This window comes from Mytilus galloprovincialis, chromosome 13, assembly GCF_965363235.1.
Source record: "Mytilus galloprovincialis chromosome 13, xbMytGall1.hap1.1, whole genome shotgun sequence".
In the NCBI taxonomy this organism is placed as follows: domain Eukaryota; kingdom Metazoa; phylum Mollusca; class Bivalvia; order Mytilida; family Mytilidae; genus Mytilus; species Mytilus galloprovincialis.
This window is the reverse complement of record NC_134850.1, coordinates 52,728,293-52,750,769: the sequence shown is the minus strand read 5'-3', so window position 1 is coordinate 52,750,769 and position 22,477 is coordinate 52,728,293. Positions and strand designations below refer to the sequence as shown.

At 32.9% G+C, this 22,477-nt stretch overlaps 2 protein-coding genes across 4 annotated transcripts in view; one reads left to right on the top strand and one right to left on the bottom strand.

Annotated features, from left to right (window-relative positions):
- Positions 1-489: 489 nt before the first annotated feature.
- Positions 490-14,603, bottom strand: LOC143056793 (28S rRNA (cytosine-C(5))-methyltransferase-like). 2 transcript variants are annotated; one of them, XM_076229957.1, is made up of 8 exons: positions 14,490-14,603; positions 13,037-13,225; positions 10,841-10,940; positions 9,266-9,383; positions 8,440-8,581; positions 7,583-7,698; positions 5,391-5,569; positions 490-1,355 (listed from the first exon to the last, which is right to left on the bottom strand). In XM_076229957.1, exons 1-8 carry the CDS (start codon positions 14,493-14,495, stop codon positions 496-498), a joined length of 1,710 nt encoding a protein of 569 aa, XP_076086072.1. In that variant the 5' UTR covers positions 14,496-14,603; the 3' UTR covers positions 490-495. The 2 variants fall into 2 exon arrangements, with proteins under 2 accessions (XP_076086072.1, XP_076086071.1); XM_076229956.1 differs by lacking the exon at positions 14,490-14,603 and adding an exon at positions 14,342-14,463.
- Positions 14,492-22,477, top strand: part of LOC143056794 (glycosyltransferase 8 domain-containing protein 1-like) — a 21,468-nt gene continuing 13,482 nt past the window's right edge. The window contains exons 1-3 of one of the 2 annotated variants that reach the window (XM_076229958.1): positions 14,492-14,617; positions 21,185-21,298; positions 22,117-22,309. In XM_076229958.1, the coding sequence (XP_076086073.1) occupies positions 14,593-14,617; positions 21,185-21,298; positions 22,117-22,309 (332 nt within the window). In that variant the 5' untranslated portion in view covers positions 14,492-14,592. The remainder of the gene's footprint in view (positions 14,618-21,184; positions 21,299-22,116; positions 22,310-22,477) is intronic. The other variant, XM_076229959.1, reaches the window with a different exon arrangement.

Genomic DNA, 22,477 nt, shown 5'->3' with positions numbered 1-22,477 from the left:
TTTCATATGTTTTTCATTGCTAATTGTTTTGTACTTAATTGATGCCATTCATTGGTTTTCTGATTAGATTTTTTTTTCATTTTGTTATGTCAGCATCTTTTATAGCTTGCTATGAGGTGTGGATTTTGCCAATTGCTGAGGGTTATCAGGCAACCAACCATATATTTCAAAAATCTACATCATTTGGCAATCTAATTAAAATATTGATCTCTGATTTCGTTATACTAAATATGAGTAATATAACGAAATCAGAGATCAATATTTTAGTTAGATTGATCATTTGGTCTCTTGTGGATAATTGTATCATTGGCAATCATACCGTATCTACTTATTTTATACCGCTATATTGCAAATCGGCACCCTTTTACAGACTTCATATTGTACATGTAGGTCTTGAAATAATTAGATTAAGAATATGCAAAAACTTTCAAAATTTCACTGTTCCAGAACTATGCCTGCAAAATCATCAATATGAAATAAACAACTATATTAATCTTATGAATCATTTTTATTTTTATGTTTGTGCTTTTTGTGCTTTTTAGATGGAAGATGACAATCATTATCTGCTGTATTGTTCTTATTGTCTTCCTCATGTTTTCTTTTATGCTTTTTAACTTTTTTCACACTTTCAACATCTTCACAAAGATGAGTGTCATTTTCTACTTCTGCACGAATGTTTGTATCATTATCAATTTTATCTTCATCTGTATGTTTATTTTTCTTATGTTTTGATTTTTTATGTTTTTGAGTAGATGATAGTTCTTCTGCCTCTGCACTAACAATTGGCTCATTGCAACTTTTATCTGAATCACATTCTTCTTCTTTTTTCTTATGTTTCTTCTTTTTCTTTTTCTTCTTCAAACTTTCATCATCATCATCATCTTGTTCATTGGATTCCTCTTCTTGTAATTTGGACTTTTTGTGTTTCTTTGATGTTTTAGCTTTAGATATCATGTCAGCTTTCTCCTCATTTATATCAACATCATCTTTTCTGTTAGATTTAACATTTTCTTTTCTTTTAAAGCAAGCAACGAAGAATCCATTTGTTAGGGAAACTTCTGGTGTCATTCTTAGAAAATGATCTGAGTGCTCATAGCCTTCTATCCCTCGAATCGGCCAATCAGGCATGATGTTACACAAATCAAACATTTCTTGGTATTTTTCGTAAACGTTTTCAACAACTTCTTCATTTTCTTGGGAATGTATTGAACAAGTTGAATAAACGATTGTTTTTACATTTGGGAATTTCATGGCTTGTTCCAAAATTAGCGCCTGGAAATTTGAAAGGCTCTCTAAACGATCGGCAGCAGAAGAGTCATCATCATCTGTGAACTTATTCATTCTGCTCACTATTCCTAAAAATATATATATAATATCATGAGAAACATTCAATGCAATAGATATGAAATGTGGTATGAGTGCCAATGAGACAACTCTCCATCCAAGTCACAATTTATAAAAGTAAACCATTAAAGGTTAAAGTACGGTCTTCAACACAGAGCCTTGGCTCACACCAAATAGCAAGCTATAAACAAGAAGTAATTGTAACAGGATGCTGTTACGAAGTCTCCCAAACAAAGCTCCCATAACTCGCCATTCATATGGTCCCATGTTCATTTGATTTGATTTTTTGTCCCATACAAGAATATATATGGCTTACGAGTGGGGATCTCCACCATTTACAAGTATTCAAACAGCAGGGGATGGTGATGACCCCCGGGGACTTTACCTACATTTCATTTGATTTGTTTCATTGTCCCATACAAGAATATATATGGTTTAGGGGTGGGAATGTTGACCGTTTACAAGTTTTCAAACAAGAGGGGGTGGGGTAACCCCCTCGGGACTTCCCTTTTATATCATTTCATTTGTTTTATTGTCCCCTACAAGAATATATATGGTTTAGGGGTGGGGATCTGGACCGTTTACAAGATAATAGCACATTCTCAAATTGAACGGGGTGGGGGTGACCCCAAGGAACTTCCATTTAATTTCATTTGATTAGTTTTATTGTCCCATACAAGAATATATATGGTTTAGGGGTGGGGAAGTTGACCGTTTACAAGTTTTCAAACAAGAGGGGGTGGGGTGACCCCCTAGGGACTTCCCTTTTATTTCATTTCATTTGTTTTATTGTCCCCTACAAGAATATATATGGTTTAGGGGTGGGGATCTGGACCGTTTACAAGATAATAGCACATTTTCAAATTGAACGGGGTGTGGAGGACCCCCGGGGACTTCCCTTTTATTTCATTTGATTTGTTAATTTCATTTGATTAGTTTAATTGTCCCATACAAGAATATATATGGTTTAGGGGTGGGGATGTTGACCGTTTACAAGTTTTCAAACAAGAGGGGGTGGGGTGACCCCCTAGGGACTTCCCTTTTATTTCATTTCATTTGTTTTATTGTCCCCTACAAGAATATATATGGTTTAGGGGTGGGGATCTGGACCGTTTACAAGATAATAGCACATTTTCAAATTGAACGGGGTGTGGAGGACCCCCGGGGACTTCCCTTTTATTTCATTTGATTTGTTTTATTGTCCCATACAAGAATATACATGGTTTAGGGGTGGGGATGTTGACCGTTTACAAGTTTTCAAACAAGAGGGGGTGGGGTGACCCCCTAGGGGCTTCCCTTTTATTTCATTTCATTTGTTTTATTGTCCCCTACAAGAATATATATGGTTTAGGGGTGGGGATCTGGACTGTTTACAAGATAATAGCACATTTTCAAATTGAACGGGGTGGGGAGGACCCCCGGGGACTTCCGTTTAATTTCATTTGATTTGTTTTATCGTCCCATTCAAGAATATATGAGGTTTAGGGGTGGGGATCTGGACCGTTTACAAGATAAAAGCATTTTCTCAAATTGAAGGGGATGGGGATGACCCCCCAGGGACTCCCCCTATATTTCATGTGATTTGTTTTATTGTCCTTTAATCATTTCTGAAGACTACATGTATCTATCACTTACAGTTTTCAAGTTATATTCATTTGAAAATTTTAGAAAATAAAATCCCATAGGGTTCTATAGTAAACCCCTCCCTTCTTTCTGCCCCCCAAAATACCCCTTAATAGACCCCAATGCACAAACGAAAGATCGATGGCTCGCCTAGACATATTAGTCTAACATTCTATGAAACCCTAAGTTAATCTGACCAGGGGTTTTGGAGAAACGCTGTGGACAAGTTCATTTTTAATGTGGCGGAAGAAAAAGAAAAAGAAGAAGAACTAGAATTGCCATTGCCATTGCAAGCAATAGCGGATGTCACCCTTCCCCCATTGCCACTAAGCAGTAGCCATTTCAAAACAATTTAACTGTTAATGCAGATCTATGAATTGCAATATATCTTTCTATAAATTTTCAGTACATTTAGACCATTGTAAAAAGTTTCATATTTCTGCTGTTTCCATGGCAACGGCAGCCATTTTGAAAATTCCAAAGTCAAAAATCTCATCTATACATGCCAGCTAACGATAATATTAAGTTTGATTAAGTTTGGAGCATTTCGAAAATATTTGACATTTTTGCAGTTTCCATGGCAACGGTGGCCATTTTGGAAATTCCAACTTCAAAAGTCTTATGCAGTCTTGACAGTCAACAATCATATTAAGTTTCATTAATTTTGGAGCATTTTGAATTTTTTGAAATATTTGATCCTGTATCCATGGTAACATAGTAGTTCCAATGATTGTCAAAATCATTCAAAACCTGGATATAGTGGACAACTATATTGCATTAAAATTTGATGATTTTAAGTTCAAGCATACCAAAGTTATTCACCAAACCCGGAAGTTTTTGGAGCATTTTGACCTTTTTGCATTGTTTCCATGGAAACGGCAGACATTTTGGAAATTCCAACGCCAAATTCCACATCTACCAAAGTTGCTCATCGTTATTCTAAAGTTTCAAAAAATTTGGAGCATTTTCATAATTTTGAAATTTTTGGTGTAGTTTCCATGGCAACATAGTAGTTCCAATGATTGCCAAAATCATCCAAAACCAGTATATGGGTGGCACCTTCATTGTATCAAAATATAATGATTCTGAGTTTAAGCATCTCCAAATTATTCACAAAAACCAAAAAGTGGAATTTTTCACAATTGTGCCGTTTCCATGGAAACGGCAGCCATTTTTTATGGTCTTAGACCCTACTGCAACCCGAAATTTTGTGTTCCCTATTATACTTAACTATCATTAAGATTGGTTCCATTGGCTCCGAGAAAAGTGGCGGACAAAATAGTTGGAAGAATAATAATAATAACAAAGAAACAGAGGAAAAGCAATATGTCACCCGACATTGTCGATCGGGTGACATAATAATAAAAATAATAACTGAGCAAAAACAATAAGTCTCCAAACTTTGTTTGGGAGACTTAATTAAAGAGCCTACAAAATGACTAGTGTAAAACCATTCAAACAGAAAAACCAATGGTCTAATCTATATAAAAAACAAGAAACGAGAAACACTTATGAGCAACATCAACAAATGACAACAACTAAACATCAGATCAAGTTGGGTTGAAATTTGCCAAGTGCACATGGTTTCAGAGGAATCTAGTGGATTCATTTAGTTTCATGGATACCAATTTTTCATTGATTGAGGAAAGCTTGCATCTTCTTGGATATTTGATTTCATGGTTTTGCCAAAGTCTGCATATAACCCAATAGCAAACTGGTACCTCATTGAACATTTAAATTAGAGGTAAACTTGTATCAACAAAAATCCATGAAAAATTGGTATCAAAAAAAGAATAATGAATCCACTGTATATATATTTTTTAGTTTTATGAAGTAACAGACAACAAAGACATGAAAGATGACAGAAAATCATCTTCCAAATGATGACAAACTCACAAGTAATTGGCCACAGGGTCAGCTTTGTTCATTTATATAAAGTAATTAACATGTCAACAAGATTTAATATGGAAATTATCACAACTCCTGCTCTGGAAAAAAAATGGCCCCGATTCAAATTTTACTGATCATCTACCACATCATTCAATGTTTTTTTATCAATGGAATTCTTTCCAAATATGTACAGAATTTGGCAAGAAATGATGGTGCTGTAATGGTGAAAATAATGCATATGGTTATATTTTTTATCAACATCTACGCCCAAAATAATGATCACCCATTCCAAATTTTTCTGATCATTGAACTCATTAATGGTGTGATAAGATAAATCTTTATTAAGATTTGAAAGCGTATCAAAAAAAAAGAAATTACTAGCATGGAGACTACAAAGCAATGGTTACCAGGCCAACAACACTTTCACCAATGAAGTATGAAGCTTCAAATATTCCTTTTACTTATATTAACATGATTAACATGTTTATTTGTTTGTGTTTTAAACCTTGTATTTAAATCCAAAAGTTATTTACCTGAACCACTACAAGAAGGATCTACTAGTATGTATTCAACATCTTGGTACTTTTCATCATCAGGATTAACTCTCAGAAAGTCCTGACACCTCGTGGTGACACAGGTTACCCCAGCAAGTGATGTTAGTTCCTGGAGTGTGGCCATTCTTCTTCCATCTTTGTCGAATGCAAATATCGTTCTGTAAAAATATAATTTTAATGAAAAAGCTTAGAAAATGCAAGGTTGTCTGAGGTACCAAAATGTATTGTTAACCATGATCTTTTTAATATTTTGTCAAGTGACTGCAGGTCTCTAATATAATCTGTGTTTTTCTATTGGCTTTAACCTATACCACAGGGTTCTGCCACAACCTTTCATATCATGTGAAAACCGATGTCAGCACTTGCCACTTATTTACATGGTAATCAAACAAACAAAAGGTAACATTTTTATATTCAAGTTATTTTCATTCATTATTTCTGAAAACAATGGAACTGAATGCAGATTTTCAACGTTTTAAGCATTTAGCTCTTAAATAATTAAAGAACCTTAGTGAGCACGCTCACATACCCCACGTCCCCACATTGTCATTGGAGAAATTAAATAAGTATAAGAAAAAAAAATTGTATAAGAAAAAATACTGAATAATAATTTCCTGTCAATATACACATCTACATAGTATGTCCTTATTATCTACTAAATTTCATGAAATTCTGTTGTGTGTTTTCAGAGGAGTTGAGATGACAAACTGTTGCAGAAGTACATTGAAGCAAATAAGTTCAAAGGGGCATAACTCCTAGAAAAAAAATTGAATCGTAATTTCCTGTTGATATGCACATCTACGTAGTATGTCCTTATTATCTACAAAGTTTCATGAAATTCTGTTGTGTGGTTTCAGAGGAGTTGAGATGACAAACTGTTGAAGTAGTACCTTAAAGCAAATAAGTTCAAAGAGGTGTAACTCCTAGAAAAAAAATTGAATCGTGATTTCCTGTCGATATGCACATCTACAAAGTATGTCCTTATTATCTGAAAAGGTTTCATGAAATTCTGTTATGTAGTTTCAGAGGAGTTGCGATGACAAACTGTTGCAGTAGTACATTGAAGCAAATAAGTTCAAAGGGGCGTAATTCCTAGAAATAAAATTGAATCATAATTTCCTGTCGATATGCACAACTACATAATATGTCCTTTTCATATAAAAAGATTTCGTGAAATTCTGTTGTGTGGTTTGAGAGGAGTTGAGATGACAAACTGTTGCAGTAGTACATTAAAGTAAATAAGTTCAAAGGGGCGTAACTCCTAGAAAAAAAATTGAATCGCAATTTCCCGTCGATATGCACAACTACATAGTATGTCCTTATTATCTGAAAAGGTTTCGTGAAATTCTGTTGTGTGGTTTGAGAGGAGTTGCGATGACAAACTGTTGCAGTAGTACATTAAAGTAAATAAGTTCAAAGGGCGTAACTCCTAGAAAAAAAATTGAATCGCAATTTCCCGTCGATATGCACAACTACATAGTATGTCCTTATTATCTGAAAAGGTTTCGTGAAATTTCTGTTGTGTGGTTTGAGAGGAGTTGCGATGACAAGAAACAGGACTGACGGACGGACTGACAGACGGACGGACGGGTCAAAAACATTATACCCTCCGCAACTTCGTTGCGTGGGGTATAAATATGTACTTCTACAACAGTACCAGTACAGACACACAAGCTTCACACCAAAGTATATTTCGTTTATATTTAGTGCATATGATTTCTCTATTTTGTTGAAAAGTTTAATTCTGATCCAAATAAAGGTAGTGGAAATCACATTGACAATAATATTAACAAGCTTGTCACAAAGAATTCTTTCGTGTCATGGTCATAGTTCATTTTGATATGGGTATGCATTAAAAAAATTAAATATATAACCATAATGATGTAAAAAATTGAATTCAGTTTAAACTGCAAGAAATTGTGTCTGGAAATGTATACTGTAGATTCAGAAATTATTGCAAGGTGTTTCATTATAAATGTGAATAATGTGACTGGATGAGTTTTGCAATAATAACAGAACTCACAAATGTGATCTGATATTTGATAGATACATGTGTATGCACATTTTCCTGAAATAGCAATAACTAATCTCACATTTTTGTCCACTGTTCAAAAATTGCAATACATTTTATAAATTATGATTGCAAAAATGTTTCAATTTACAGAACTTACCCTTTATTTTTCATTAAACTAGCCACATGGCTTGTCTTGTTGCCAGGGGCAGCACAACAGTCAATAACAACACTTCCTTCAGTAGGATTTAAGATGTGGGCAGGAAAACAACTTGCCTATTCAATGGAAAATAAAAACAGGAAATATAAAAAAAACTATTTTAAAAAGTTTTAAGACTCAATATCCCTGGCTATAACAGGCATAGTGGATTAAAACAGTCTCATTCCTGAATTAATGGATGTGTTTCCCATAGGAAAATAGAAGAAACATCAGCAGATCTCTGACAGGAATCAAAATATACTAAGATTATGCAATAAATCACTTAGTTTTTCTGTCAATAAATAAACACTCTAACCAATAAATTGCAAATCTGTTTCAAACTTTGTAGATTTGGGCTAAGAATTAGTCTGATTGTGTCCTGTGATTATGCAATCCAAGAAAGACCTACAATTTTAATGGACTTTTCAAAATCATGCCAAAATAATATAAATTTCACAAAGAAATGGTTGTGATATTACTATTTATACAAAATAAGTTCTTTCAAGCACCTCACGTTATACATTATGAACTAATGACCACTTGATAATGCATTAGTTGTCTTGTAACCTCAGTGTTTGTCCAATTTTTCCTTAATTCATATTAGTCTGATCATAATTTACTTGACCGTCAGTCCTGATCCAGAAAATGAATTTGTCTAGGTATTCAATATTAACTTAGACACCATTCGGTTACAATGTATTGTTTGCTGTAGCCAAGGTTATGCAGCAAATCATATACTACATACTTTGTTTTCACTTTTCTCAAGATTAGAAATCAACCAATAGTATCAGTACATTATTTGATTTCATAATTCTTACCTTATCTTGAAGAATTATCTCCCCTTTTAACATTAATTCATGGTCATGAAAATCTGTCCCAGGTGGAAAGACCAAAACATCAGGTAAATGGAGATCTCTTGTAAAATGGTGCTTCTCAAACTCTTGTATTGCTTTTCTAAACCTGAAAACACATGTTTGTTTGTAGAATGTTAAAAGTTTTGATTGATGCCAAATATCAAACATCAAATATCACACATTCATAAAATAAATTCAGAGAGCATTGCAATGATTATATTTATACGAAAAATATAAGGAACAGTATCAGATTTTCAATGATAAAAACTTGTTAACTTTTAACTGTGATTTTGCTTCATAATATTTTTGCAATCACGTTAATTAGATTTAGCATTTTTAACAGGATTCAAAGATTTGTAATAATAAATGCACACATTAATAAATAATTTTGCAGTATCAAGAAATATAATATTCTAAAGAAATACGACTTCACCCTAACAAACTTATCATTTATTGACTTACTTTTCCTGCTTTCAAACTAGCAAAGTGCACTTTTGCTGTTATAAGATTTACCAATTACATGTATACTCTCACTAGTGTAATATTTAAATGTACTCACATTTGTGTACAACTCATAAGGGCTCTCATCTGACTCAATAGAAACACATCTATTTCTCAAAGTGTGAGTGGAAATGGGGAATGTGTCAAAGAGACATCAACCCAACCATAGAGCAGACAACTGCCAAAGGCCACAAATGGGTCCTCAACACAGTGAAAACATCAAGCCCCTTGAGACGGGCTTCCTCTGGCCCCTTAACAAACTATAACAAATAATTTTCTATAATCTTACCTTTTCATGTTGGTAGCAGGTGAGACCACATATTCCCATTCTGATTCTAGTGCTGATATAACTGCCTCTACTGTTGTCTTGATCAGGTTTACTCTTACATACCTTGGCAATGCTATGTCTGTAAACAATCATCAATATAAAAAGGTCATTCAAATAATATTTCTTAATTTCAAATTATCTTAATACATTTCATGCATTAAGGCTATCAAAAACAAACTTTCTACTCCAAATTTCCAAAATAACAAATATACCACTGATCAATTCTAAAATTGAAAAAATTATACAAAAACTTAAATGAAGCTGACTTTTCTATTGCTTTTTTTGTTGTGTGTGCTGCTTCTTTGGTATATATGTACATCTGCTAACTGCTAGTAGTCTGATGTTATTTATGTATTATTGTCATTTTGTTTATTTTCTTTGGTTACATCTTCTGACATCAGACTCGGACTTCTCTTGAACTGAATTTTAATGTGCGTATTGTTATGCGTTTACTTTTCTGCATTGGCTAGAGGTATAGGGGGAGGGTTGAGATCTCATAAACATGTTTAACCCCGCCGCATTTTTGCGCCTGTCCCAAGTCAGGAGCCTCTGGCCTTTGTTTGTCTTGTATTATTGTTAATTTTAGTTTCTTGTGTACAATTTGGAGTTTAGTATGGCGTTCATTATCCTTGAACTAGTATATATATTTTTTAAGGGGCCAGCTGAAGGACGCCTCCGGGTGCGGAAATTTCTCGCTGCATTGAAGACCTGTTGGTGACCTTCTGCTGTTGTCTTCTCTATGGTCGGGTTATTGTCTCTTTGACACATTCCCCATTTCCATTCTCAATTTTATGTATAGCTAACAGGTTCATTTATTCATATTGATGTCCCAGGTTTTTTATTATCATTTGACATAAGGTGCAAAAGTGATGGAGATTATTCCAAAGCCATTAATAGAAAAAAAAATTAACAATTCCCAAGATGAACATTCTGTATGTAAGTGCCTGTCTTTAGTCAGGAGCCTGTAATTCAAATGTTCATGTCATTTGTTGCTGTTTTACATATTTGTTTTTTTGTACATTAATCATGTTAATTAGGCTGTTAGTTTTCTCGTTTAAATGTTTACATTTGTGATTTCCAGGCATTTTATAGCTACTATGCAGTATGAGCTTTGCTCATTGTTGACAGCTGTAGGATGACCTACAGATGTTTTTTGTACATTAATTAGGCTGTTAGTTTTCTCGTTTAAATGTTTACATTTGTGATTTCCAGGCCTTTTATATCTACTATGCAGTATGAGCTTTGCTCATTGTTGACAGCTGAACGGTGACCTACAGATGTTTTTTGTACATTAATTAGGCTGTTAGTTTTCTCGTTCAAATGTTTACATTTGTGATTTCCAGGCATTTTATAACTACTATGCAGTATGAGCTTTGCTCATTGTTGACAGCTGTACAGTGACCTACAGATGTTAATTTCTGTTTCATTTGGTCTCTTGCAAGTGTTGTCTCATTGGCAACCATACATCTTCTTTTATATACATACATGTATTTATGTTTGAAAAACCAGCCTCATTTTGATATTAAATGTACAAACCTTGTTCATCCATGACTTCAGACAAACTAGTAACACCAGCTTCTTCACATATCTTCTGGTATGCTTTCTGTATATCTGTCTTATGTCTGGTCATTGTTTGCTGAAATGTATCATAAATACCTATCATCTGAACTATTCGTACATGTACTACAGTACAGGAACACAAAATTTAGGTATTTGAAACATAATAGTATTGTGGTCAAATATATTCATAATTCAAACAGAAAAATTAAAATATTCTTGACTGAAAAAAAAATAGAACCGGATGCTCCGCAGGGCGCAGCTTTATACGACCACAGAGGTCGAACCCTGAACAGTTGGGGCAAGTATGGACACAACATTTAAGTTTGATACAGCTCTGAATTTGGATTGTGATTAAATAGTTGACACAACATAGGTTTCTGACACAGAATGAATGTGGTCTAAGAACTTAAAATTATTTTTTTTTAAATTGGACATTTATCTATTATGGTCCAATATCCAAAATCTAAATACATGGTTAGTTTCAGCATATCAAAGAAACCCAAGAATTCAATTTTTGATGAAATCAAATAAAGTTCAATTTTGGACCCTTTAGACCTCAATGTGGACCAATTTGATACCCGGGCCCAAATATCAAAGATCTAAATACATGGTTAGATTCAGCATATATCAAAGAACCCCATATATTCATTTTTTGTTGAAATCAAACAAAGTTTAATTTTGGACACCGAGTTGGACAAACTTGAAAACTGGGCCTATAATCAAAAATCTAAATACATGGTTAGATTCAGCATATTGAAGAACCCCATATATTCAATTCTTGTTGAAATCAAACAAAGTTTAATTTTTGACCCTTTGGACCTTAATGCAGACCAATTTGAAAACAGGACAATACTGTGCAATTGAATATTTCTTGCTATTGCGCAAAACTGTGCAATTGAAAATTTCTTGCTATTGCGCAATATTGTGCAATTGAAGATTTCTTGCTATTGCACAATACTGTGCAATTGAAGATTTCTTGCTATTGCGCAATACTGTGCAATTGAAAATTTCTTGCTATTGCACAATACTGTGCAATTGAAAATTTCTTGCTATTCACAATACTTAATATAATAATTTTGGACCCTGATTTGGACCAACTTTAAAACTTGGGCTCATAATCAAAAATCTAAGTACATGTTTAGATTCAGCATATCAAAGAACCCCAAGAATTCAATTTTTCTTAAAATCAAGCTAAGTTTAATTTTGGACCCTTTGGACCTTAATCTTAATGTAGACCAATTTGAAAACAGGACCAAAAATTAAGAATCTGAATACACGGTTAGATTTGGCCTATCAAAGAACCACAATAATTCATTTTTTGATGAAATCAAACAAAGTTTAATTTTGGACCCTTTTGGCCCCTAATTCGTTGGGACCAAAACTCCCAAAATCATTCTAAACCTTCCTTTTGTGGTCATAAACCTTGTGTTAAAATTTCACAGATTTCTATTTACTTATACTAAAGTTATTGTGCAAAAACCAAGAAAAATGCTTACTTGGGACCTGTTTTTGGCCCCTAATTCCTAAACTGTTGGGACTAAAACTCCCAAAATCAATCCCAACCTTCCTTTTGTGGTCATAGACCTTATTTTAAAATTTCATAGATTTCTGTTTACTTATACTAAAGTTATTGTGGGAAAACCAAGAAAAATGCTTATTTGGGCCCTTTTTGGCCCCTAATTCCTAAACTGTTGGGACCAAAACACCCAAAATCAATCCCAACCTTCCTTTTATGGTCATAAACCTTGTGTTTAAATTTCATAGATTTCTATTTACTTTTACTTAAGTTAGAGTGCGAAAACCAAATGTCTTCAGACGACGACAACAACGACGCCAACATGATACCAATATACGACTAAATAATTTTCAATTTTTGCGGTCGTATAAAAATCTATCTAAACTTACAAAAACTTTAAAGGTAAATTATATTTCTGTAGTCTTCTCATGTTTGCCCATGTTTGTCAGTCTATTTAAATAATCATGTCCCTGCCTTCATCCACCTCTGCATATCTTTTAATCATGTTAATCATTATGATAAAAGTTTTCCAGCCACAGGCCCTATGGAAATTTTATACTATTGGTGTTGTATAAATGACAGTTACTAATACCAACAGAAATTTAGAACCTCATCTAGATGTTTTACTATTTCTCATAAAGATTACCAATGATTACCTTAAGTCTACCTGCTCTAACCAGGCCTTTTTTACCGATAAGGAAATCAAATAGTAATGCCTCTGCTAAACTGTTGTCATATTTCAGTAGATGCTCTGTCTTCAGTAGGTCTACTTGGTCTGCTATATCTGATAGGTAGCTGCCATATCTCAATGTCTCACAAACCAAAGCTAGCAACTGCTTCTTGTTCTAAAAATATAAAATTTACTTCATTTGTACTATATAAGGCTATTTGGTTATATTGAAAATTAAATTTATTTGTTATTTTCATTTTGTAATTGATCTAATGATAAAAAAAAATTAAACATGTGTTTTTCCCCAATACAGTATTAAGTCTTTGATTGTCAAGTGATGAATGCATTAGATTAAACCCTCGAAGATAAATATGATATATATAAAACTTCATCTCACGCTTCAACAATCCAAATACATGTATTGCCATACGATATTGTAAAAGTATGTTTTTTGCTCGTTTTTTTTAGTCGTGTTTAAGTTGTACATTTGATATTTTTCATGATATAAATGTATACAAGTCTGATTAAACAGATGTTCGAAGTCTGTATTTGTAACAATTTTGTTGTTTCTATATACATTTGTATCCTCTACGTTTATTTCATAGCTCAACAAACTCAATTCTATTTTAGTAGGTCTATTATCCACTAATGATTAGTATCAAAGATGTCATAATTATTTGGACTTATAAAGATAGGGTACTAGTTGGCAAAGGCATGAGTTGTTGTGTTATTGTTACCCGTAAAAACAGCCCCAGCAGGGTTTGGGGGAAACCAATTTAGGCAATTATCTTTTTTGCATGACCTTAGAGCAGTGTATCCCAAACTCAAATGATTAAATTATGGCTCATCAGATATTTGTTCAAATGATTGTGTCGAGATGTCTTAGTTATATTTTAAAATGTGGTGCCTCCCTTATTATATGGGAATGGCTCTTCTTCTATATCATGTTGGGCATTAAGTATTTACTCCTCAACTAGTCCAAATAATTATGACGTCTGGCAAGGCTTTTTTTCTGGAACGCCTTCCTACCACAGGCACTTAATTTGTTTTCTATCCATGAGAAGATCTACTATCCCTATATATTACGTAATTCCCATGAATAGAAAACAAGTGACTTAGACACTGAGATGGCATAGTTAGTGCATTTTTACATTGTTATAATCAGAGACATATATACACATATATATATGTCTCTGTTATAAATTATGCAATATTAATACACAATATTTGAGGAGAGAACATACAAAATATTATATATATAGAAAAAGAAGCTACTTTAAAGTGACATTACATCATATTGGCTCGAATAAACTAGAGTTTTAACAGATGATTTCTTTTGCTTTACAGCATTTAAGACTTTTGCTCCCTCAATGTAAAGGTTCATTTTATACAACACGTGCTTGGTGGAGTAGTTTCCCCTTAATTCATTATTTACATACGGGCATTTTCAAGATGTCAGCCTCCAGTAGTTTAGTACGTGTCAATATTTTTCTATAGAGTGTAATCCAAAAGTGTGTGCTGCAATCACTGTTTTACACAAATATGGCACTCTGTTCCACGAAGAAAGGTAAATCTACAATTTATTTAGACTGGGATACAATTTGCAGCAAGCAGATCTCAGTGATATTGTTTGCCTTAGTTAAATTTCGCTTTCGGGTCGATCCGGCCCCACGTCGATCCGGCCCAAGTCGATCCGGCCCCACGTCGTTCCGTCCCATATGTAAAGTCGATCCGGCCAAAAAAAAATATTTTTAAGGAATAAAAATAAAGATATATATTAATTGTAATTAATTCATAAATGTTTATGATTTTTATAATAATGTGTAACCGGAGAGCATGTAGCTACTCTACAAATTTATATCATCATCACCGGGATTCGAACCCCGGTCGCCTGCTAGACAGTCAATGTTAACCCACTGAGCCAAAGAATCGATTTGCTAGCTCAGTTCGGAGCGTCTTTTTACCACAGAACACCACAGAATACCACAGAACACTAAAAATATACCACAGAACACTTAAAATATACCACAGAACATAAGATCAAACAGCAAAACAACTTAAATATGCAACATAACATTTAAATAACTCGACAAAATGCATGAACGAATATTAATTAGACGGTAAATCTAAATTTCATTACCGATCGCAAACCGCATATTGCTGATTAGCGCAATTTGGTTTTTTTTTTTTTTTTATTTATCGTATTAATTGTGACCTTAATATATTTTTTTAGTTATTAATGCCAAAAATTATATCAAATTAAAGTTTAAAATATCAAATATATCTACATTGAACACGCCGAACAGAAAAGGAAAGTCTATAATGACAACTCCACAAACCACCGTCATCAACACCTCATATATATATTTTATTCATTTTCTTCTTATTATTATATATAAAATAGTTATACCAAAAATAAGACAAGAGACAAATATCAAAATCTAACCGACGGAAAGAGATCGAGGACTTTGACTGATTACTTATTATGAATATATTTAAATTTTATTTGAAATGCATATGGTTCCTTTAGTACGATTTTAATCAATTATCATGCAATATCTTTGAATGGGTCATGTTTTTTACATACTTATTGTCGAGCCTTCGACTTTAGTCGAAAAAGCGAGACTAAGCGATCCTACATTCCGTCGTCGTCGGGTTCGTCGGCGGCGTCCACAAATATTCACTCTGTGGTTAAAGTTTTTGAAATTTTAATAACTTTCTTAAACTATACTGAATTTCTACCAAACTTGGACAGAAGCTTGTTTATGATCATAAGAAAGTATCCAGAAGTAAATTTTGTAAAAATAAAATTCCATTTTTTCCATATTTTACTTATAAATGGACTTAGTTTTTCTGCGAGGAAACATTACATTCACTCTGTGGTTAAAGTTTTTAAAATTTTAATAACTTTCCTAAACTATCCTTGATTTGTACCAAACTTGGACAGAAGCTTGTTTATGATCATAAGATAGTATATATCAAGAAGAAAATTTTGTAAAAATAGATTTCCACTTTTCCGTATTTTACTTATAAATGGACTTAGTTTTTTTGCCAGAAACAAAACATTCATTCTGTGGTTTAAGTTTTTAAAATTATTAATTATAATGTTCTTAAACTATCCTGGATTTCTATCAAACTTAGACAAAAGCTTGTTTCTGATCATAAGATATTATTCAGAAGTAAATTTTGTAAAAAAAAAATTCACTTTTTCCGTCTTTTACTTATAAATGGACTTAGTTTTTCTTCCAGTTAACATTACATACAGTCTGCAGTTAAAGTTTATAAAACATTTATTAGATTCATAAACTATCCTGGATTTTTTACCAAACTATGAAGCTTCTTTCAATTAAAAGACAGTATCGAGAGGGAAATTTTTATTGATGTTTTTCCTCATTTTTGTTGAATCTGCGATTAACAGCAAAAGTAGGCGAGACACTGGGTTCCGTGGAACCCTTACGAATTTTATAATTTTATAATTCATTTTTGTTTTGAATAATACTAGTAAAACAAAAGTCTATATTATGGTCATTATTAAGAGTAATTTAACAAACACAACCCCACTAATGAGGTTGTCAAAAATTGAAAAGAACGGATGGCTTCTATAATTCAACCACGCTGTCAAAAGAAATGGAAATTTAAAAGAAGTCCTACATAACTTTTAGTTTTTTAGCAATGTCCCGAAAGAAGTCATTTCACATTTTTGTTCTGTTAGCGACGTCTCAAATCTTGGGTTAGACAATGGAAACGTGAAACCATAAAGTACTGGAATCACAATTTCTTCCTGTAAATGTTATTGGATCATCTTTTACTTCCGATAAAAATAATTGGACAATATTTTATTTCCTGTTAATATACACACACACACACAAACGGAAATTAGTCTTCGACCTTCAATTTTCAACAATTAAATACAAATACATGTAAACTATAATGTATAGGTTATCCAAAACATTATATTGGTAGAATTCTATGTGGTTTTCTCAATGATTGGTCTTGCATTAATTTTTAGTCTGGACCCAATTAAAGGCCAAGTCAATTTGGGGCGTAATGATAATGAGTCGTCACTAGATTGAAATTTTTAATTAATTTGAATAATAAAAGTCATATTATAGACATAATTAGCAATAAAAACAACTACAATGTCTGAATTGTTACTATTTGGGAGTTCTGTGGCATATTTTAAGTGTTCTGTGGTATATTTTTAGTGTTCTGTGGTATTCTGTGGTGTTCTGTGGTAAAAAGACGCTCCCCGCTCAGTTGATTAAGACTGGCTTTATATGTTCTACCTGTACTGAGGGGAAGCAACCCCGCTACAAATGTAAAAGCTTAAGCCCGAATAACTTAAGGTGTACAGTAAAAAAAATAAAAAAAAGGCCTCTGAAAAATATTTTCTTTAGATGAGTCAAGGATTTGTATAGTATGAATATACAAATCTTTGGATGAGTATAAAACAACTAGGTTGATTGTTTTTAATACAAGTTTTCAAGATTATTGTGTATAATTATATTAAAACGTATATAAAAGAATTCAAACATCAACTTTAATCAGCAGTAATTAGTAACAAGTCTTTCTTCTTGTGTAATAACAAATAGTTACATACACAACGGTACAAGCCGATCCCCAAGCTGATACATACAAACTTTGTTTTTCTTTTAAGGTCTTAAAATTAAGTGATTACGAGTGGCATTACATGTACCTTAGTTCACAATCATCAGACAATTGTTGAATAAACAAACCAATTATAGACTAATGATTTAGTTAAACAAGACATTATGATGAGTTAGATTTTAACGGTTCCATTGGACTGCAAATATTTATTTATCGCCTTTGGGCTGGATTGACTTGGGGCCGGATTGGTTTTGGGCCGGAACGACCAGATACCTAAATTACTGGAGAATAAAGGCTTTTTCCCCTGGAGAAAAATCCCAATTTGAAAAAAAAATGGCTTAAAATTGTTCCCAAAAGTACAACTTTTTTTCAGAATAGTGCAGTCTCATTAGTAATTGTGCATGAATTCAAACTGAAAAACACTCATTTAAATATTTTTCATGCTTAAGGTGGCTCGGGCCTATTCGAAGTTTCTATCAGAAGTGCTGTATTTTTTGTTATTTTATTCTTTACAGAAAGTGAATCAAATTGGTCGAAAAAAAAATAGGGGACCATTTAAGCTCAAAATTTTACCTTTAACAGGTATGTCAAAAGGAACATTTTTTTATGAATTGATAGGGAAAATAGAGGTGTTGACATATTTTTATCGGAATATCAAAAAAACGTTCTATGACACTTGGTACAAAACTATAATATGGGGACGAAGTCTCCTATTACAGTAGAAAATTAAAAAAAAAAAAAATCGGGAAAATTTCCCGAATTCTTCATTGTACTAATGAACTCAAAATCGTTCAATTTTTTTTTTGTCGCGTTTTTGAATTTCAGGATCGGCGCGGAAATCTACTTCCGTTTCCGGTCTTGTTTACATGAGACTTTGAATAAAATGTATATTTATCAGTCTAAGAAAGGAACTAATACTTATTCATTTAAAAAAAAAAATGTTTGTTATTAAAAAAAAACGTTACCTGATGACAAAGTTTCTTTGTTTACATTGAATATGACGTCATAACTTAAATAACGTCACAACTAAAATCCCTAACAACAGAACCAACATCGGAAACGTTACGGTATTTCCGTTTCTCTTTTTAACATTGTTGATTTAAAAAAAAAATAATAGACTTCGTCCCCTTTCACAGGTAATTCCTGCCTCATATTATAAAAAGCTGAAATATAGCTTCAAAGAATGAGCAAATAAAAAACATAGGTCACCGATAAGGAAAAAAATATTTTGCCTAAAAATCCAAATTTTGGCTGAAAATGGGTGAAAATGTCATTTTTAACCTTTCACCTATACACCTAATAACGATACATTGACACAACTACAATGATTAAACACTTCTAATCAATCAAAATATTGAAAAAAATAATATCGAATTACGACACATACTTTTCGTGTTCATTGTAATTCATGCGTAAAATTATGCACAGTCAAATAGTCCAGATCCACCTTAAAATGACTATATGTGCAGATTTGAGGGTCTATTTGTGTATCATCACTGACAATAAGGGGTCTATATTCAAATGAGAGTTTACCTCTTGAAAGGGGGTCTGCAAATTGAAGTTCCTGTCAAATTCATGGTTTATTATAAATTTCCCAATTTGATAAAAATGACGCATATTTTCCCAATAAAAAAAGGTACAGGTAGTCTTGAAAAAAGCCAACAATATCACTGGATCTAGACAAAGCTGAACCGAACGAAATGAAAATTCTGATCTTAAAATTATGCCCCAGTCTGGCAGTCACACTAGACGATCGTACCACGCTCATTGCGATCTAAAATAAATTGAGATGGTAGTGAGTTCGCGGTATATATCATAATATGAGTAGCATAGAAAATGTAAATTTTCTTTGTTTTCACGAAATTTCTACATTTTCATTACTCTCATTCAATGATCCCACTACGATTATACATTTGTACCACATTCTCACCACGCTTTTTCTGCGACCTTACTACGCTCTCAGCAATAAGGTCAACATCATGTTCTTTATAAATACATTTTACTTCCATTCCTTCTCATAGTCATTAATAATCAATATGTAAAATTATAGAAAACAACACAGACATGCCATCGAAATCTACCAAAACTTGTGAGCATGGTGGTAGGGGTAGAGGTAGCTATATAGAGTCAGAGGTGCCTCTGATATAAATCCTGATCCAGAAGGGATGTCGGATTAACCAATCCAACCCGAATCACAATGTATTGCTGGTCAATCAAGATCAAATGACGATATATTATTGAACAATAGTAGAAAATGATACAGATCTATGTGTCAAGCATGGTGAGCTGTTGGAAATTATGGACATGAGCTCCAAATTACAAACATACAAACAAAAGCTTGAGAGCTTTTATATATATATATTATGTGACAATGAGCTTGGCTAGAACTGGAAATGGTCGTAGTATGAACGTTGTCAGGTCGTAAGACGTCACAGTGTTCTACCGAGGGCATTATAGCAACATGGTTATGTGATGCTACATGTATAATCTTAAATGTGATGATATCTTAGGTGGTTTTCTTAAAAATAGATTATGTTAAGGATCTGATGTATATTTTAAGAAACAAGATGGTATTTCAATTTCTCGTTTACCAGGATGCTAAATGAAATATCTGGGGAGAACACTGGACGAGCGTGCTAGAATCGTTTTATGGTCTTGAACAGCTTACATGTAGTATAAACGTGGTATAGTTGTAGTAGATGCCATGTTGGTAGCAAGTGGGGTGGAGAACGTGATGGTTGTAGTGAGGTTTTACAATGTCGAAATGTCGCTGTGAGATAGTAGCGCAATATCTAGGACTAGAATCATGCTTTCGCTCTGATGGTACAGGGAACTTTGCGATCTTTCCATGCCCTAACTGTGCTATTGCTACGCTTATACTAGTAGACCTAAATTTGCCACATCTGTACCACAATTGTTTTGAACATGTTCATAGTTGACCTCGCTCATCACAATCATGAAGACCTCACCATGACGGTACCATCACCTTACATCAATCTACACGATTGTCAAATTTTCCATTTTTTCAGAGATCGTAATGCCATCATGGCCTATTGTTACCACAGTATAAGGTTCATGTGGAACCCTTACCCTTGGCTAAAACAGCAGGGTTTTCACCTCAAAATTAACTCTTGATGAAGACAAACTTGTGCATCCGGCAAAGTTTTAAGGAATAGAATGCCCTAGATAAATAAAATTAAAATGCATTGTATGTTTGGGAAAATTTTAAACTTAGTTTGATTTTGCAGTGCACTTTTTTTGTCCCTGCAGAAGATGATAAAATTAACAAACAGTTGAGTTACACATGATATTGTACACTCAGGTACACAGTTTATATCACCAATTATTGTTATGTATCTAATATCCATCTATCATGTCTATTGTCCATATCAATCTATACAATTCACTTCAATTATTACAAAGTGCAGGAAAATTGGTATCCAACAAATAATAATGAATCTACAGTATCATGGTTATTTGACACTCTTAAGTGGTGAATGATATTCCTGTTAATAAATCTAAGTAGATTTTTGTTTTTCAGTTATCCTATTGACTGTATGTGTATGGTTAGGATTTATGGTGGTCATCTGGTTCCCTGAACTGTTACCTCATTTGAAATCCAGAAGAAATATTGATAAAGGTAAGAAATATTTATGTATGAATTTGTCATAACAAAGAATTGTTTCATACATTTTCTCCACACTTATTTTTATTACAGATCTAGACTGATTTGAAATATATAATAAAAATAAGGAATAAAGGAGATATGGTATGAATGCCAATGAGACAACTATCCACCACAGTTCAAATGAAGTGAATGTAAGCAATTATAGGCACATCTAGTCAGATATAATTGTAAATATATATATATATATATATATATATATATATATATATATATATATATATATATATATATATATATATATATATATATATATATATAATAACTAATCATTTCATTTGGAAAGTTGAAAGTTCAAATTAAACTGATGAACAAATATTGATATCAGTCTACATGTATCTATGGATGTATGTTTTATTACAGGTATATTGTATATCTTACTATTCTTCATTTTTGTTTTTGTTTTGCATTGACATTTGGAAAAAAATAAACCCATATAGACTCTCAGATGTCTATATGTCCTAACATTGAAATTGCTATTTATTGAACTGAAAAGTGTACAATAACAAAATGGTAATATATAAATCATTATTATTTTTTTCAGAGTTATACATTGTTCTCCCCAGATATTTCATATAGCATTCTGGTAAAAACAGAAATTTGGAGTACCATCATGTTACTAAAAATTATAGCATCACATCCATAACACAATCTATGAGAAAATCAATTCAAATACCATCACATCCAGAAATATAGCATCACATTACTATGATGCTAAAAGGCCCTGCGGAGAACACTGGTTATATCTCACCTAAATAACCATTTACTTATAGGTATTTATCGACAAGAGGCTGATGACTACAAAAGTAATTCTAGTTTACACAAAGATGCTGTCCATGTGTGTATAACATCAGATAAGAATACGATTGGTGGAATGATTGCCCTGATCAACAGTATCTATAGCAACACCAAACACCATGTTTTCTTCCATTTAGTAGTGGATGCTGAAAGTCAAGACCATTTGAGGTGATTAATTTGATGGTTTTATTTGTTTTAAAAACTGTTGAGGATTGAACATGCACATGTTGGGTCATACATGTACAAAATGAATATTATCCTAGCTCTGAAGGTGGCTTTGTTAAAATTAAACATTGCTTTAAAATTTTGTTAGTCTGGCCTGATGCAGAAAGCATA

What these genes read in the sequence shown, in the direction of transcription:
- LOC143056793 (XM_076229956.1), bottom strand. Translation starts at nt 14,434, where the DNA reads ATGAACCTTTACATTGAGGGAGCAAAAGTCTTAAATGCTGTAAAGCAA. An exon ending in TTTATTCGAGCCAATATGAT is followed by an intron (nt 13,226 to 14,341) that starts GTAATGTCACTT and finishes TTATATTTTTAG; the next exon opens with AACAAGAAGCAGTTGCTAGC. An exon ending in TCCTTCTTGTAGTGGTTCAG is followed by an intron (nt 1,356 to 5,390) that starts GTAAATAACTTT and finishes ATATATTTTTAG; the next exon opens with GAATAGTGAGCAGAATGAAT.